The sequence below is a fragment of the Exophiala aquamarina genome, assembly GCF_000709125.1.
Source record: "Exophiala aquamarina CBS 119918 chromosome Unknown aczIA-supercont1.2, whole genome shotgun sequence".
In the NCBI taxonomy this organism is placed as follows: Eukaryota; Fungi; Ascomycota; class Eurotiomycetes; order Chaetothyriales; family Herpotrichiellaceae; genus Exophiala; species Exophiala aquamarina.
The window spans coordinates 178,784-196,957 of NW_013550586.1; the positions used below are offsets into that span (position 1 = coordinate 178,784).

Below are 18,174 nucleotides of genomic sequence, written 5' to 3' on the forward strand. Positions count from 1 at the left end.
GCTCGGACTCAGCCTTGTTTAAACGCAAATCAACTCCATAGAAGTTTTTCCTCCGCAGAATAAATACTGTATGTACTGCTCTTCTTCCAACGTCTTGCACTAAGTGCTTTTAAGCACAACTTCTAAAACAGCGTATACACCTGCCAAATGAGTCAAGCGTCAGGCACCTTGATGCCATTTCTCTACCCATGTATATTTCAGCCTGCATCTTTGACGACTCGATCCCGATCCTACCTCACCTCGACGAGGATTCGTCCCCACTTTTTGCACGGCAGCACTCGACGATCACACACATCGCTTGCGGAGACCAATGCTGCACGGCGTGGCGCGGCATCAGAACCCCAAATTGCACCTAAGAGTGCCTCACGCCTCAACCCAGCCCCTGACGACTACGCGCGCAATATTTTCATCGATAAATGTTTCTTAACGGTCCACGCCGGCGGAGGCGGGAACGGGTGCGTTTCGTTCCACCGTGACGTCTATATTCCCGATGGGCCGCCTAATGGAGGCGACGGCGGCTCAGGAGGTAACGTCTGGATCCAGGCCGTACCAGACGAAACAAGTTTGCACAAGATCGCGAGGCGAGGAATCGTAAAGGCCGAACGAGGAATCAGTGGCATGGGCAAGAGTCAGGGCGGGCGAAAAGGAGATGACATCTGCATCCAAGTGCCCGTGGGAACGGTCATTCGAGAAGTTTGGCGCAGCGACCCCGTGACAGAGGAGGAGCAACTCCTCAAGGAACTCCAGGCCATGGGGGTGGAGGATCCGCTCGCAAACCCTACTGAGCATGGTCTGCGCGACAAATGGATTCTCTACGCTGGATGCACGGCTCCCGAGGCTAGAGGTGTCAAGGACAGACTTCCATCTGCAAAGAAGGCGAGGAGGAGTCACCTGACCGTCTTGCAACCTCAGGCCCCTATCAATCTCGACCTGGACAAAGCGATGGAGAAGCCACAACTCCTCGTGGCCGGCGCAGTGGGCGGGCTAGGCAACCCACATTTTGTGAGCAAGGAAGAACCCAAGCCGAAATTTGCCACGAAAGGCGAGCTCGCCGTGCGGGTCAAATTCGAACTAGAACTTAAACTCCTGGCGGATGTGGGCTTGGTAGGGCTCCCAAATGCCGGGAAAAGTACGTTTCTACGAGCGATCAGCAATTCCCGCACGCGGATCGGCGACTGGGCGTTCACGACACTGGAGCCCACGATCGGCACAGTGGTGCTGGACAACAACGAAGGCCGGCCTCTGATCAAGTCCGGGATCGAGGGCGACTCACCGCGCACGAATTTCACCATTGCAGACATCCCTGGTCTGATTGAGGACGCCCATCTGGATCGGGGACTAGGCCTTGGATTCTTGCGACATATCGAGCGTGCACGCATCCTCGCCTTCGTCATCGACCTCAGCGCTGGAGATGCCGTCACCGCGCTGAAGAATCTCTGGAAGGAGGTCGGCGAGTACGAGAACCTTCGCAACACCGAGCTCAACGAGCTGACCGAGGCTCGAGCCGTTAGCTGGTCGCCCTTTGATATCAGTGGTGATGCTGCGGGGAGCGCTTCTTCCTCCCGCGGCAAAGTCTTCACGGAAGACGGTGAGGCGATATCCGTCTTTCCACCTCCCTCGCCCTCGGCGTCCAGGAGCAGCGCCGGCGGCGTGCGTGGCATTGGCCGCGTGCTCGAACCTCTACGCTTTCCGCCCATCTCATCGAAGCCATGGTTCGTGGTCGCGACCAAAGCCGACAAGGACTCCGCCGTGACGCAAAACGAATTCCTCGCGCTGCGCGACTACGTGGCCAGTGTGGAGAAGGGCACGGTCGAGCACCCCAGCGGCAAGGCAAACGCCTGGCGGCAAGCCTGCGCCACCATCCCTGTCTCCGCCATCAATGGCCAGGGCGTCGATAAGGTCATGCGCTTCACTGCTGGTTTGCTCGATAGTATGCATGTCAAGCAGTTCGCCGCCTAGTAGTCTGTTTGCTAAATGGCTGGCTGGCTGGCTGGCTGGCTAACGAGCCAGCTGTGCAAGAATGTAACATTATTGCCCCAATCCTGGAGTGGCTGCTCCGCTTTCCTGATCTTGATAGTATCTCCTACTCAGAAGGTGTCCGGATCATCGAAGGGCGTGTGGGCTCATCTATACGAATGCTCGCTCTACTTTCTTCTACATATGCTCCGTTAGTTCAGGATAATATGGTGTGTCAGGGATTGCGTGCCTGCCCATGACTTACGAAATGGCGATGATGGTAGCGACCGGCCACATGTCCAATCAATTATCAGCGGTGGGACTGGTTTCCCTGCAGCAAGTCCGAGACACGTACCTATGTATATGTATGTAGGAAGCTAAGCTGGAGAAAAAGACACTCACTTGTAAATACTTAATTAGCTGTATGTGCACGACCCACCGCAACCAACCAAGTCGAGGCGGGGGAGGGGCAACACTTCCGCGGCCATGACTCACCTGGTAGAGTATTTCAGTGCAAGCTATCAGTTAACTCACTCTATTACCTGAGGTAGTACGAAGGGTCCCTGGGAGTGTTGTCATCACCGGCGGGATTTATCTAGTGATTTAATTCATCAACCACACTGTTGCTTTGCTTCCCAAGAACAAAAGCTCGACCATTGGGGATTGGTTATCCAATTACTCTAGGAACCCGCGTCTGCAATCCAAGTCTGCACTTGTCATTTCGACGCGAGAGAAGCATCTCTAGTCGCCAACAAGCACACCACCACCCCGCAAAGCCACACTGTACACCCACATCACATAGAGAGGCTCGCGCACTCGGTCGCCTTCAACGGCGCATCCACAGCAACGATGTTCACAGGACTCGTCGAGACGATCGGGACGGTGTCGTCGCTCTCGCCGCTGGACGCGTCGGTCTCGGGCGGGAACGGCACGTCGCTGACGATCGGCAACTGCGCGGCGATCATGGAGGGCGGGATGGCGCTGGGCGACTCGATCAGCGTGAACGGGACGTGTCTGACGGTGACGGAGTACGAAGCGGGCGGCGGAGCGTCCAGCTGCTGGTTCAAAGTGGGCGTCGCGCCCGAGACGCTGCGGCGCACGAACCTCGGCTCGCTGCAGGAAGGCAGCAAGGTCAACCTCGAGCGGGCCGTGCAGGCGTCGACGCGCATGGGCGGGCATTTCGTGCAGGGCCACGTTGACACGGTCGCGGTCATTATGGCTAAGACGCCGGACGGCAATGCGCTGACGTTCCGCCTCGCGCCGCGCGAGAAGGCCGTCTTGCGCTACGTCGTCGAGAAGGGGTACGTGACGCTCGACGGCGCCAGTCTGACCGTCACCAAGGTCGACGATGCCGCGGGCTGGTTCGAGATCATGTTGATTGCGTATACGCAGGAGAAGGTGGTCACGAGCGCCAAGGAGCCCGGCGACGAGGTCAACGTCGAGATCGATGTCGTCGGGAAGGTCGTCGAGAAGAGCGTGGTTGGGTATCTGGAGGGCACGCTTGGGTCGGACGGCGGCCCCGCCATCCTGGAGAAGATCGTGGGCCGCATCGTCGATGAGAAGTTGCGCGCTCTTCAGAACTAAAAGGACCCCTTCGCCGTTCCCCCTCCATAATGGGAATTTACATGGCATGGCATGGCATGGCATGGGAGAGAGCGGCCGAGGACGAAAGTACAAGGACACGCGTCCCTCCCCAAGAATATATATAACGATGACCTAGATGGGTTGATCAATGAAATCAGTGGGAGGAAGTGTGTCCGTGTCACAGTCCTTTTCAATGGCGACTATATACAGCATGCATTCGAGCAGCGGCCGATGGATTCGACTCCTGCAAGATCCTACTGGCAACATCTTTCTTTGTACGAACATTACTCGCTCTATCATGGCGGGCTCTTTGACTCGGAGCAGCTGGGACGACGGCACCGTGATGGCAACTGGGTCTCTAGCAATGTATGTGTCTCTCAACTTTCCTTCTAACCCACTCAGCGACAAGTTTCGACAGTGATTTCTACTGTGCCGCTTCATGATGGACCATGACACGGCGTGGAGTCTTGAACGCTCTCAGGTCTAACGGGGGTTGGATAAATCAATCATTCAACCGAGAACTTCTGCGTCAGAAAACGACCCCTTTCCACAAGCCGTTCTTGAGTACATAGTATCATCATATAACATCCCTCGCCCATTTTCATTCGAATAAAAACTGTGGTATCTTATGGTTAGGCATCATTCCCCAACATCCACATTTCCAGTCCAGCCCAGTCCAGCCCCTGAGCGTATCCTGTGGTATATTTTCCGTCAACCCCATCCAAGGCCAATGCTTCTTCTCCCCCAACGGTGCCCATCACTCTTGCCCCTATTATATCGCTGCTTCGGATTCCATAATTCAGTCACCAGCCCAGGTGCCACTGCCCTCTTCTTTAATCTCTCCCTCACCACCAAATCCATTCCCGGCTCCATTTGCAACAGCATTATTGCCAAAGAAGAAACCATCGAACAAATCATACTGCTGGCCGTCGGACCAGTCATGTTGCAGATCCAACCCCATGCCGAAACCAAGGTCGAGCCCGTTAGTGTCGAAGTTGAAATCATCACCTGGTCCACCTGTTGCGCTTCCTACCGCGTTGTTCAAGAAATCCATTCCTGGGAGTGATGACATAAAATCTGGGTTGTAAGTATTATGCATATAGAACGGCTGTTGCTGTTGATTGAAAGCCATTCCCGAAGAATCCGTGGCTGTCTGTTGTCCACTGGCAAGACCAAGGCCAGAATTGAGCTGTGAATTGATATTGGACGTGTTTGAAAGTTGGCGTGACTGTTGAGAAGGTGAAGAGTGTTGTGGTGGCGGCATCGATTGGAAGGGTGCCTGCCTTTGGAGGGATTGATGTTGTGTCTGGGTCTGCATACGTTGCATCCCTGGAAATTGATGTGGGAAAGACTGAGACGGCCGAACGTTGGGTTCCAAGTCTTCTGGGAAAAGTTCTCGAAGGTCCATATCAAACTTGGGTGGTGGACGCTTTACCGGTGGTCTAGGCGCCAATTGAGGATATGAGTCGATAGTCATCGCCACGGTCGGACTCTGTAAGCTCGGTTGTCTGGAAAGTGGAGCTCGTACATCATCATGTTCTGCCGAGAATCCGAATCCAGGTGTTGACATGCACATCTGTACTGTGGCTTTGCTCATTCGTTCGAATGCATCTCGACAGGCCTCGGCAGGAGGACATTTCTCCATCAGATCTCCGAGAACTGAAGTCGCAGACAGGACGGTCCAGTCAAAGTCATCGAGTGTCTAGAGATATGAGCATAAAGATGATCAAACAAGATAGCCAGGTATGCGACACTTACCAAACCTGCCCTGACCGCCGGGGAATGCCACACTGCATAGAGGAACGAAATGCCTGCCATAAACAAATGGTGAGTGGCCAGATATGTGTAGTTCACTAGTCGCAGCCGATGAAGTTGTCTGTAGAGTTTCAATGTCTTTTGTCCTGCTTCGGCGCATTTGAGAAACACCAGGTCTTCATCTTCTTTCTCTTCCGTTCGCACGCTCGATGGACTGGAGACATCCTCGGTCGGACTCAATTCGTTGGCCAAAGGCGGTGGCACACTCAAACTTTGCCGATAAAGCATGATGACTGCCTGCCAGTAGTTCAATTCTAGAAACTGCACAGAAAATCCGACCCCAGTCTCACGAGGCCCTGGAGCAGACTGCTTCCACTCGTAAAGGCGCTGATCTATATCTCGACGCCAACTGCGGAAGGAATCAAACTTGCTCAGAAACGGTGAGGGGAGTTTGGTATGCATGAACTGGTTGCGGCGGTTCATTCCGTTGTGATGTGCTTGCTGTGCTTGCTGATGCTGAAGCACCTGAAGAATTTCTGATTGCAGGAGACGTAGTCTGAAATAATGGTGAGAAACACACTTGTAGGTAGGTTCGTTGGCTGGCATCTGCTGTTGAAGGAATCCACCTCTTGTGATATATTTGTCATCTAGGAGAGAAGGAAAATCCGTTGTGACCACTTGGTCGGTGATTCCAAATGGTCGACCTACACACGTGCTGACTAGACGGTCGAACGTGTAGGTGCACCACCAGAGCCGACGGCGAAGATCGCGAACCCATTCACGTCGGCCTCTCTCTTTGGCATTGATAGGTTTAGGTGGTTTGCTATCCGCCCCGTTATTGATTACCTCACGCCCATCAGGAACATTTTCAATGCCAGAGCCATCCTCATAGTGAAGGCCAAGGTCAACGGCCAGGCGCATAGCAACACCAACGATATACCAAAGACCCGGAGCAACAGGTCTTAAAAGAGCAAAGCCACAAAGTAGAAGAACGGCCTGGAGCTCTTCTAGGTCACCATTTGGCCGCTCCACTCCCTCCAGGGACGAATTTGAGCTTAGATACTGACCCAAGTTTACGATTGCAGAAGCATGGTATTCCTCAGGCTGAGCTTGTTGACTTGCCAGCCTCGGTCTCTTGGACGCGTACTCACCTTGACCCTGCGAATTGGGCTGCGGATCAGAGGAACCCCAAATAATACCAGCACCGATTGCAAAGACTATATTGAGCAAGTACAGCTCTCGGCTGGTCCTCTTTTCTGGCTCGGTCGAGTAGGTCCGATCGAACAGTTCCAAAAACTCTCCTCGATGAAGCACAGGAATTTGTGGGTTGGCATGTTCGAAATATAAATTGACAAGTTTGGCACCCAATTGACGGTCGGGAAACGGGGCTTCTTTAATGGTGGGCTTGGTTTGCAGGCCAAAATAGGAATCTCGCATGGAACTGCCCCCAGACGCAGCTACGTTGGCCATAGGACGATTAGACCTAGGTCCTGCGCGCTCTGAATTGTTGGTCGATACGGAACTTTTGACAGCAGCCAAAACTAGCCGAGCAAATGATATGCCTGAGGTCGAACCCAGATATCGAGCATCAGATGCACCTTGCACCGAGACCATTCCAATATTAGAGACCAGCTTGTTCAAGTTCTCGGCATCATCCTGCTTCTTTTCCCATTCTTCATTTCTGACAGCGTGTGGTGAGGCATGTTGAGGGGAATGCGGGCCTATCCAGGAATTTCTGGTGCTAGCCGGTGATTGCGCAATATCACTGAGCTCCTTGGACTCGGCGCTGTAGACATCAGCTGCATTGTACGAGATGTCATTCGCTTTCAGCAGCTGCTCGAAGTATGCCAATCGGGTCTCGAGATAGTAGACATAGCTTCGAGGGATCTCTCTCTTCGTGGTAGCATCATATCCTACACATCGGACACTGGCTTTTTCACAGGTGCTGCAGGCGGGTAATCTCTGGTCGCAGCGGTTTTTCCGAACACGACATCGATTGCAGGCTGAGACATTGCGAAACGCGGAGGTGGCCGCGGCTACGTTGGAGGGCGGGGAGGCTGTGGGAGGATAAAGGTCTTGGTGGGATTGCGACAACTTGTCGTCGGGTTGGTATGCACGCTTGATACCCGCACTCTGGGGTGAGGGAGTGGTCGAGGTCATGGATTCGATGAAGACCCGGCTAACATCTCTGGCAGAGTCAAGATTAAGACTTGATGCGCAGGGGTGGCATGAGTGAATCTAGAGTGTGCGGCCTCATGCATCATACCAGCATTGCAGTACAAGGAGAGCCTCATCGGGCAAAGGGCGCACGGGGTACAGATGAATTAACCATGTTTCTTGATTCGGCCTGAGAACTTCGAGAAGCCAGTGAAGGGCAAGGAGAAGGCTGCGAGGGCCGGTTGGTGCAGATTATCGCAGGCTGATAGCAAACTGACCAATAGAGAGAAGTGGTTGGACGATGAGATCTGGTAGTAGCGATTACTCGATGCCTTCTGTAGGGATGCGGATAGGGACCGTGGGCCTGCTTGGGCAAAAGCAATCCTACGCAGGCCAGGCAGCTTACCGAATTGCGGGCATTCGGTGAGCCTGGTGGGAGAAACGTGAACGATTCACAAAGGGGCCCTTATCAGGTGGCGACCAACCAATGGGAGAGAGCTTGGCAAGAGAGAGCTGTGCCGAGGCAGGCACGTGATGGAGCACGCCCAGCCCACGTGATATGGACGGACGTCTTGAAACACGAGACCCCACCGCTAGTGCTTCAAGTGGACCCTGCCGCGTTTGTGTCGAGAGGATCACGTGACTGAGAACTGGGAGCACGAGGGACAAGGGACAAGGAACAAGGAACATGACTCCAAACAAATGACCAGAAGCTACAAGTAGATTAGCTTGAGAACAATCACAATAAGAACAAAAACTCCCGTTACGGGGGCCTCATCCACAACATGCCAGTATGCACGAGGGAAATTGCATGCCTGCCGCCCCTGGTGGCCCTTGGAGGGCGCCTTCCTCCAGGAACTCCTCGGAATAGCATCCGAAGAGTTAAGGTTGGGCGTTGGAGCCAGTCGGATTTCTCACCTTGGTTCCCGGATCCCGTGTCCCCCGAAATCAGCAGCCATCAACAACCATCGCTGTACCCAACACAATCGTCAGATTCATCACCCACAAAGCAAGGGGTGCATCAGGGTAATCCCGGGTCTTGCGACAAATAGTACATACATGCCTCGTACAATCTCATCATTTCGCAGTTTATCATGCACCTCTTTCCGCTACGGAGTACGACATACCGATTTATGAATTGGCCTTTTGATCGCATTCTAGCCTGGCTCGTTAAAGCAGCAGGATCCATAACCCTCACCAGGGAGAAGGAACTCTGCCCTTCGTATGTGGACTGTTCTAGACGACAAGCCACATCTTGCATCGAGAAGCCAACAAAACGTGCATTTCTGTCCTTGGTTTATCGGTACACAAACTGTGAGCAGGAATGCAGCCGCTGGACAAGTCATGAGATTGGGTACTTTTCATACTCAACGAGGTTTAGAGCAGAGCCTTGCAACATGTTGACAGAGATCATGCAGACTTACCCACGGTAGGTATTGGCTGTTGGGTATCTGCCGCAACAATGGTTCACAGTTTTGACCAAATGAAAACTATACGTATTCATCTTGCGAGAGAAAAATTGGCCGCAGGTGAGGAAAATTGCCCGATTCAACCAGCGGGAATATGAAGTCTTATCTTGCATGACATGCATGTATGTCTGTACGGAGTACCTGCAGTACAATACAAACTCGGGATGCGTCTGAGGTCTCATGATGCCTCTGGAGATCATTTCCGTCCTCGCAGGAGGAAAACACCCTCGCACCAATCTTACCTGACCCTACTTAAACATACGAGTACGAAAATGTCAACGCACCTTGAGATGTCTGCATGAGTCAATTCTTGTTCTTTGCAGGGTGGGATAGAGCGAATCACTACCCTTGAGTCCTTGACTGCCAGCCAGTTTGACCATGAGCATTGACCCATAGTTCCCGAAGTTTGAAAGTTCCCATTTAGATGACCAGTTGGTAGGTGCGGAATTGCATGTCGAAATATTGCCACCTAAGTAGTGCATCATGCAATATGATGCCGAGTTGATCTTTCGGCACAAGAAAAGGCATGCACTGTAGTAGGCAACAAATGCATCAAGACGCAGCCTGAAGACCATGCACGATGTAGTTTGAGCCTCTGGTATGAGTCATTGCAACAATAGTCCTGAGTCCCTCAGCAAGGAATTGGATCTGCTGGCGGCTATTGTGCACGTGTACACATTCAGGATCGCCAGTCCAAACTCAGGAGTAGGATGCCCGGGGCAATACGCTGCGGCTGGGTGGCAACAGCACGGGCAGTGCAGAGCAAGGAAACTTGGAGGGCACAAACGAGTGCGGCGAACGGACGACTGTGACACGTACCATGAGTTCCCTGGTTTGACTGGCACCAACGCATCGCATCCGAAGCAGTCCGACACACCAGGCCTAAGCTGCCGATCCATTTGACGGGAGATTTGGACAAGCAGAAAACTTGGGGACATAATCCGTCAGCTCGTCACTGGCTGGTGCAAGTTCAACCTGTCACTCAAGCTGACCGCTGATTGCGTCGAGGTAGAGGCTGGAATGCCAGAGTCGAGGATCAAGTGCGGGACAATGACTGGAACTGACACGTATGACGTGCAGTAGATTCACATTGACAGGTCACAGCGGGGAGTGTACGCCCAGCTGGCGAGCTGACTTCGGACAAAGTCCATGGAGGGCGTGGGATTCTTCGGATCTGGGTCAATGACAGGCGGGCTGGATAGACAACACCGACGAGACGTTCAGCCAGTCAACCAGGATACGGGGGGGGGGGGGGCAACATTCGGTCAAAATCGATAAAGTTTGATGGAAAGGTGCCCGCAGCCAGGTTGATGGTGCAGCCGAGAGGAGTCGAACACATTGACACGGACTTTGGAGGGGTGGTGAAGTGACTGATGCAGCCAGATTGAGATTCTGCATCTGCATCGAACATGTCAGCAGGTGAGCGCCTTGCGGAAACGATGGTCGATGATGATTCGCGTTTCCTCCGCTCTTCTTCTCTCGAGAGATGGTCAACGACAAGGCTTCAAGACGCAGGCGACGGAAACGAATCAGCCAGCGAGCTGAGGAAGTCACTGCGTCACCCGGCAGATACCGGGTGTCGAGCACGAGGTAGCAGCAGTAGTACATACGGCGCACGGAGTGCATGCGTAGACTTTAGGTAGACGTGCATGAGTGGGCATGCATGCAGACCGCAGTGTGCCGCGTGGCGCACGGTTGGGCAGGAATACGGCAATGAATTGATTTATATTCATATTCATATTCTCGGATACTAGATACGGAGCATGGCAATGAGGCAGCCCTGATGCATCACGCATGTGCTACTGTGCTCCGTAGTTTGATTGATACTCCGGCACAGAGACACGAGTCCATAGCATGACTACGTAGGTACTTCGAACAGTACTCCCATGCTCGTAGTTACCACTGCCCTGTCGGCGTCGATGCGATGACAGCGACGCGAGTGATCGCCAGACTATCCCTCTTGGTCATCAACGCCGATCACCGTCAAATGTAATTATGGACGGAGGTCACGCGGACGGGACTGGGGACGCCGCTGCAGACTGCAACGGTCAAAGATTCAACTCAGTTTCCACTAGCTGTTGGGTGGTTGGGCATTCAGATATGGAACCCAAGCGATAAATAACAGGGAGAGAGGTCACAGCACCAGTGCACCACAGGCGTCAATTTTGGACCAAACTGTCAAACTCCGTAACTCACTCAAAACCTAGGTACTCGGTGGTACTCGGGTAGGGAGGGAAGACAAGCCAGAGAAGCAACAATTCAAGCCGAGTTGGGAAATTTACCGCAGAAGCGAGGGTTTGCCTGCGGCTACGACGATAGTCCGTCCAGCACCTGGTCCTCCGTACCCCATAAGGAGATTCCATGGGGAGATGATGTGCGATCAATTCCCATCAGAAGTGGATATATTCTCGAACCGAGCGGCGATGATGCGACAAGCACAAGCACAGGCAGGGCCAAACCACGGTGAAGCTGGCACGTTCTTGTGTCGGCCGCCCAGATTGAAATAGTATCATGGAGACCATGCGACTTGGGTACCGGGCACCTTGTAGACATCTGTATTGAGAGCTTCTGACATAAGGAGGCGTCTTATGAAGTACCTAGGGAAGCCTCTAAGGTACCTCGTATGTACCTAAGTACCAGCACAGAGGAACTCGGCAATCGAGGTACATACATGACATTCGTTGCGATATTTTAGGGGGGTCTAGGTTAAAGCCAGCGCGAGAGAAGACCCATATTCGACGAGATGAGATGATTGATGATTCAGCTGCCCCTCCATCTTCCTCCCCTCCCCCCAATTCGTTGCAAAGAGACCAGGGCAGGGATTGTTCCAGGGTTATACTTTCGCGGGTCAGGGCTGAAGCAGACGATGTGGGTTCCGGAAAGAGGCCTAGAGAAACGCCTAGAGAAACGCCTGGGGCACTAAAGCACACCGCGAGGCTCTAACAGCGGTAACCCTCCTCCCCCGGTGGACTCTTGGACCGTATCCCCGGGACAGTTGAGGGTGACGGTGGCTAGTCTCTCTCGGAGTACGGAGTACATCGGTGGCGAAGTCCTAGGGTAGGTCCATCGAAGGTGCGGACATTTTCTGGAAATGAATCAGGGGCACGCTAACCGGTTTGCCATTGATTCTCGTTTGGTGAGCGTGTTTTGTGACGGTTTGAACAAGCGCTGAGGAGTCAGGACTCAGGAGACTGGGATGGTCGCCTACAGTAGCTAGTAGGAAGTTGTTGGCTACGCTCAACTCGAGGTACGTGCCTTATTTGGCACAGAGGTAGCGAGTACATCTGCGGTACCGAGTGTCTGCGACGTGGTACCTCCTCTGGCTGGCCGCTGGACTCGAGGCAAGACAAGTCGGCGTCAAGATCAAGGCCGCTGCTCGCGCCCTGCTTCTGTCTTTCTGACTTTCTGACTTTCTGTCGCCGGGGGATATCGTCAAGTAATGCTCAGGATTCCCGTCTTGCCATTTCATTTCCCAAATTCAAGCGAAGTTCCCGCGCGCTACGTCGGCTGACAGATGTCCATGCCTGTTTTCCTGTCTGTGTCTCAAATTCTCAAAGTGCCGAACCAGTTCACATGCTTCGCCTCGCCCCATCGACTAACAGATGCAGCATTCCGTAATCTACACACGTCCTTCCCAAGTATGGAGGACTGAGCAAGGCTATGTATGACTCGGCGAGCCACCAAGTCCCTGTGATATGGCGCATCGTGTTCAGATGTACGGAAAAGGTACTGATCCACGCCCCACTTGGCAAACACACAACAATTCCCCTGCACACTCCATACTCCGTTCGACGCAAGCTGGCAACGGCTAGAGCATGTAGCATCATTTGCCTGGCCTGCAGCCAGGCAATTCTATAATACCGGTCTAGTAGGCAAAACCTAGCGGTGGCGAATGTGATGGCAGCGCCTCCCGACAAAAGCCATTGTGCTCTGCTTTTCTTCCTGTTTTAAGCTCGTCACCTGCGCCTGGTCGGGCATGACCGCCTTCTTCACCGCCTCAGGAGTCCCTCCTTGACAGGCGGTCAATTGGTTCTCAAGCAGAGCCGATGACGATGGCTGATGTCAGGTATTATGTGCGAGTACGGCAAGCAATCAGGCCCATCATTTCGCTCTCCACCTGAGTCACGAGGACAACAGGCCATGGGGTGCCAGCATGCACTGCGCCTGCACCTGCACTGGACTGCACGCCGTAGGGGCGACGGAGTGGCCGGACGGAGGATGTTGGGCAGTCAATTACGACCGCTAGCGACTGTATACGGATTGCGGAGTACGAGGGACCCAGGGATCCAGGTATCCAGGTATCCAGGACTGAGCTGACATGACCATTCCGAAGAGGGAGTCTGTCACGACTCACGACTCACGACTCACGACTCCGAGTGACCAGGCCAACGCCAGGCACGCTAGGGTGCAAAAGTAAAAGCTTCTCAGCAGGCTCGGTGTAGCTCTTTGGGGCCTTTGACTTTGGTGACTATGGTGCCTTGGTGCCTTGGACTCCACCCCAAGTCGCACGGGGACGAGCGAGGACGACTGGATAAACTCCAGGACTAAATGGCCCCTGCTTCTCGGTAAGCAGTCTCCCCGGTGTTCGGGAGACCAGGGTCATCTTCCTAGCTTCGACGCTACCACTCTGGTCAGGGGCACGTCGACGGTTTGGCCGAATCGCGACCATTGCCGTCTGCTTCACACCACCAGACCACTGCAGCCATAAAGGGTTGTCCTCAACAAGAGCCGACGAGTCAACGAGAGAGCCCAAGGTACCGCACTGGTGGTCCCTCCTGGAAGTCCCTCGCACCTCATCCCCCGCGGGCCATGGGCCATCACATCAGCCTTGGGCCGTTGGGAGTCCACGACTGCCCATTCTTTTGTTCTGGGTGTCCATTGACCGAGTTCTATTGGGACGGGTATCTCGTGCCCATGCCCACGGCCTACGAGTATGCCCAGAAGTGGCCCCGTTACTTGTAATATTGACCGCCCAGGGGCCAGGTACCCTAGTCGCCCCCTCCCCCGGCCCTTGGTTTAGGCCCTTTTAACCCTTTGGTCTCGTCTCCAGCGTTTCCAATGTTTCCACGCCGTGTCTATCAATGCCCGCCAGAAGGAGTCTGTGGTTGTTCACACCACTGTACAGCCCTGGTCCATGCCCAAGGCCCATGCCCAAAGTCCCAAGCTCACGCCCGTTCTTGCGCCCCACATCGCCACTTGTCGCATGGCAGCCCTGAAACCCACCGGGGGCAGCAATTAGCTCTGCCTCATTTTCCGAATCCTGACTGGGATGAGGGATGGGGGACGAGGGACATTCGCATTTCTCAGCATTGCATACGAGTTATGTATTCGTCAGTCAGACTGTACGGGGTCCTCTGTCCTCTGCTGTTGCCCTGGCCAGTCAAGGCCATTCCCATTCCTTCTCCCTGCTCTGAGTACGGTGCCCTGTAGTGGAAATAGAAACAGAAACAATAGAACAACACCAACACCAACACCAACACCAACACCGTGCTCTCGTCGCCCGTCCTTTCATTCCTTATCCTATCGTCATTCATGAGTAATGACATGCGAATCACCACCCCTGCAAGACCCGTTCAACCCCATCCCTCATTGTGCCCTCTTCCCCCCCAAACCCCAATTGTCTGTCTTCCCTTTTTCCTTTTTTCCCGTTTCCCTTCTATACCCACTTTTCTCGTCACTCAACCCCAAAAAAACCATGACTTAATTACTCGGAAACCCTTCGCCCAGCGTGTCCGACCCTGGTCTTAAGTTATGCGGGCATTTCAATTCGGGCAATTCCAAACCGGACGGGGATCGGTGCCAGTCCCAGTCCACCTGCCAGCCCGCCTCCCAGTCCCGGCTCCTGACTCTAGCGCGGTCGATGGAGTATCCCACCGTTCGCTTGTGTGGACAGCCGGGCGCGGATGTCAAAGACTTTGCCTGACTATCAATGCTTCCGCGCTCCCTCGCGCCGTGTAACCGTCGCTTTATTTGGCCACTGGCTCTAGCAACTTAGCAACTGAATGAGGGCACTGGATGCTGAATGATGGCACTGGTGGTCCCAGTCGCAGACCCAGCCAGTTCCGCGTCCCCATCTGCTCTCACGCTGTTGCTGCTGGGCGCCGTGTACGGGTCCTCGTCTTGCTCGTCTTCCTAACCCTCGTCGTCCTGTGATATCCCATCTTTGCCCAAGCAAGCCCACTGCCCACTGCCCACCGCCCACCGCTTCTTTCCACGCGGGCGGCGGATGCACCATTCCGCCAGCCAGAATCGTCGCCCCGCTCTCTGGTCGGTCTGACTCCTGGAAATCTCGTCGTCTCCCTTAATAGCCTGCCCTCTCCTGCGCCTCTGCGTGACAGATGCCCTTTCTTCTGCTCACCTACTCTTTTGTCCTCGACCTGCACCATCGACACACTCCTTCCCTCCTACGGCAACATGCCTCTTCCTTTCAGCAAAATCTTCTTTCGTAGCCCTAGACCTCGACAAGCTCAGGACAATTTTCCGACCAAACAACTATTTGTTCTGGGTACGTCATCTCGCAGCCCGTCCCGAAATGGAATGCTCTTGCGAGAATAATTCTGGCTAACGCACATCGCAGCATTATGTCGCATATGCGAACCAATCGCCTTTATGTCCATCTTCCCTTATGCCTATCGCATGATCGAATCCTTCAATCTCACCCAGGACGAATCCCAAATCTCAATCTATGCTGGAATGCTCATCACCGCCTTTGCCTTTGCTGAATTCTCCACCGGGATGATCTGGGGGAGAATCAGCGATCGCGTAGGGAGAAAACCAGTTCTTGTCATGGGCCTCATCGGCACCGCTCTCAGCATGATCTGTTTTGGTTTTGCAAAGAGCCTGACCGGTGCCATTGTCGCTAGAGCCCTTGGTGGTCTTCTCAATGGCAATGTGGGAGTCTTACAAACAACCGTGGCCGAGTTGGTCACCAAAAAGGAGCATCAGCCTCGTGCCTACTCCATTATGCCCTTTGTCTGGGGCTTAGGCTCCATCATTGGTCCCGCCATGGGAGGAGCCCTGGCCATGCCGTCCGAAAATTATCCCGCTCTGTTCCCTCGAGGGAGCCTCTTCGACGTCTATCCATTCTTGCTCCCAAATCTCGTCTGTGTCATTATCCTGCTCTTCGGCATCTCGAATGGCGTCCTTTTCCTGGAAGAAACCCATCTGGAGATGAAAGACCGCCGAGATTGGGGCTTGGAGCTGGGCCGAAAACTGGTCAAGAAAGTGACGGGCAGGGACACTGGCAACCACGACAAGTACAATCTTGCGTTTGGGGATGAGACGGAAAGCCTCACCGAGGACGACCCGCCTCCAGGATACCGCAGCACCGAGGGTTCTCCTCGACTCCGTTCTACTACATCAGTACAGCTGAACGCCGACATCGAAAGACTGGCAGAGAAGGAGAACAGAGGAATGACCAAGACCTTCAACAGACACATCATCTTGATCATTGTGGCCTATGCCATCCTCGCCTAGTAAGTCAGAGATGCACCACGTAGTGACAACCAACTGACAATTCACCCAGCCACAGTGTTTCCTTCGATGCCTTGATGCCAATATTCCTCAGTGAAGATCGGGTCTCTACAGCACAAGCCGTGCTCCCTTTCAAGTTTTCCGGAGGATTCGCCAAGTCAACTCAGGCAATTGGCTTCATGATGGCTGTTCAGGCTGCCTATTCCATGTTCGCCCAGCTGTGGCTTTTCCCCTTGATCGTACGCCGGATTGGCACTCTCCGTGCTTTCCGAGCCGTCATGTCTGTTTGGCCTGTGCTCTACTTTGTGGTGCCTTATCTGGTCTTGCTCCCAGAGAAGTTCCAAACCGCCGGCATCTACTCTTGCCTGGTCATCAAGATCACCTTCCAAGTGATTGCCTTTCCTTCAAACGCAATTCTCCTTGCTAATGCTGCGCATTCCAAATCGGTCCTTGGCACCATTAATGGAGTAGCCGCATCCACCGCTTGTTTAGCCCGTGCCTTGGGGCCCGTTGTCACTGGATCAATACACTCAGCTGGACTGAAACTCGGATATAATGGCCTTGCCTGGTGGGCAGGGGGCATCGTCTGTGCTATTGGAGCTCTGGAAAGCTACTGGATGGAAGAGACCGAAGCACGCCTGGATCGAAGTTCGGAAGAAGAGGAGCAAAACACTTGCGAACCGTTGCTGCATGCGGCCGCCGTTGAGTCGGTAGACGACTGCACCACGAGACCTGACAACCTCAGCCTGATGGATGAACTGGACCTTACGAAACCTGTAAAGCATGAAATGGATTTTGGAGCAAAAGAATGAGGACCCCGGCTGCCTCTTCACTTTGCATTTGTCTCGGAGTTTACAACGTCCCTATTCCCTTCTCGGCTTTTTTTGCAACATTGTTTCCGACGTGTCTGGCCGCTTTGGATACCGTCGATCTGCATTGAGCTTGGGATGTCATCACGATATGAATTTTGAAGACTAGTTTTGGTTTTGGTTTTGGTTTTTACCGCTAAGAATATCTGAAAGCAGCGCGAGCTGCGAAAAACTACAAGCATTTGGAGGGAGTACTTTGCGGTTTAGAGTATTTTGGAAGAACAAAAGAACCCTTCGGGGGAAACAGTGGCGCATGGAACGAATTTGGTCTTGATTGGAAGGCAAGGGCACGGACTCAGGATTTCTTTTCCTACAGCATTTCGGTGTTTCCTTTTCTCTTTTTCTCTATTGACAAATCTAGTTGGACATGGTGGAATTTTGCTATTGCTATTTGGGGGTTATCCTGGTTTGGACTATCGAGCTTGGGAGGTTGTTTGGTCTAAGATACCTTGCGGGCTTTGTTCCCGGCCTGTCTTGTCTTTTTGCCAGTTTATGCTGTTACTCCTGCTACCAGCTAGCTGGTCGGGTGTCTCCGCCCTTCTCAGCACAACTTGCTCTGCCGAGTCACTGAGACGGCGGATACGGTGGGAGTGTGTACTTTATATCTCGCATCGCGAGAACTGTATCTTTAGGAAAGGAAATGTTGCAGGCATTGGATCAAGAAGGGAGAAGGTGATCTTTAAGGGAATGACCACACAAAGGGGAGGGTCACGGAAGAGGGAGAGGGAGATTACTATATGGATAAAACGAACAACCAAAGAGAAAGGACATGGCATGATGGAAACCAGCGGTCAAAAGGAAAAAATGACACGCTTTTCACTCTGATTTGATTCATTTGCCTGTTTTTCCTCTATTTTGTTCGTCCTTTCCCCCTTCTCGATCCACTGTGTGTATACATGTTCCCCCGTCTG

At 53.4% G+C, this 18,174-nt stretch overlaps 4 protein-coding genes across 4 annotated transcripts; 3 read left to right on the plus strand and 1 right to left on the minus strand.

Annotated features, from left to right (window-relative positions):
- Positions 1-147: 147 nt before the first annotated feature.
- Positions 148-1,959, plus strand: A1O9_01919 (uncharacterized protein; the record flags this gene model as incomplete). Its single annotated transcript, XM_013407495.1, has 1 exon — positions 148-1,959. One exon carries the CDS (start codon positions 148-150, stop codon positions 1,957-1,959), a length of 1,812 nt encoding a protein of 603 aa, XP_013262949.1.
- Positions 1,960-2,805: 846 nt separating this feature from the next.
- A1O9_01920 (riboflavin synthase, alpha subunit) lies at positions 2,806-3,540 on the plus strand (the record flags this gene model as incomplete). Its single annotated transcript, XM_013407496.1, has 1 exon — positions 2,806-3,540. The coding sequence occupies one exon, from the start codon at positions 2,806-2,808 to the stop codon at positions 3,538-3,540; it is 735 nt and encodes a 244-aa protein (XP_013262950.1).
- A 799-nt stretch (positions 3,541-4,339) lies between these two features.
- Positions 4,340-7,455, minus strand: A1O9_01921 (uncharacterized protein; the record flags this gene model as incomplete). Its single annotated transcript, XM_013407497.1, has 2 exons — positions 4,340-5,242; positions 5,299-7,455. 2 exons carry the CDS (start codon positions 7,453-7,455, stop codon positions 4,340-4,342), a joined length of 3,060 nt encoding a protein of 1,019 aa, XP_013262951.1.
- A 7,880-nt stretch (positions 7,456-15,335) lies between these two features.
- On the plus strand, positions 15,336-17,206 carry A1O9_01922 (uncharacterized protein; the record flags this gene model as incomplete). Its single annotated transcript, XM_013407498.1, has 3 exons — positions 15,336-15,426; positions 15,499-16,396; positions 16,447-17,206. 3 exons carry the CDS (start codon positions 15,336-15,338, stop codon positions 17,204-17,206), a joined length of 1,749 nt encoding a protein of 582 aa, XP_013262952.1.
- Positions 17,207-18,174: the final 968 nt, after the last annotated feature.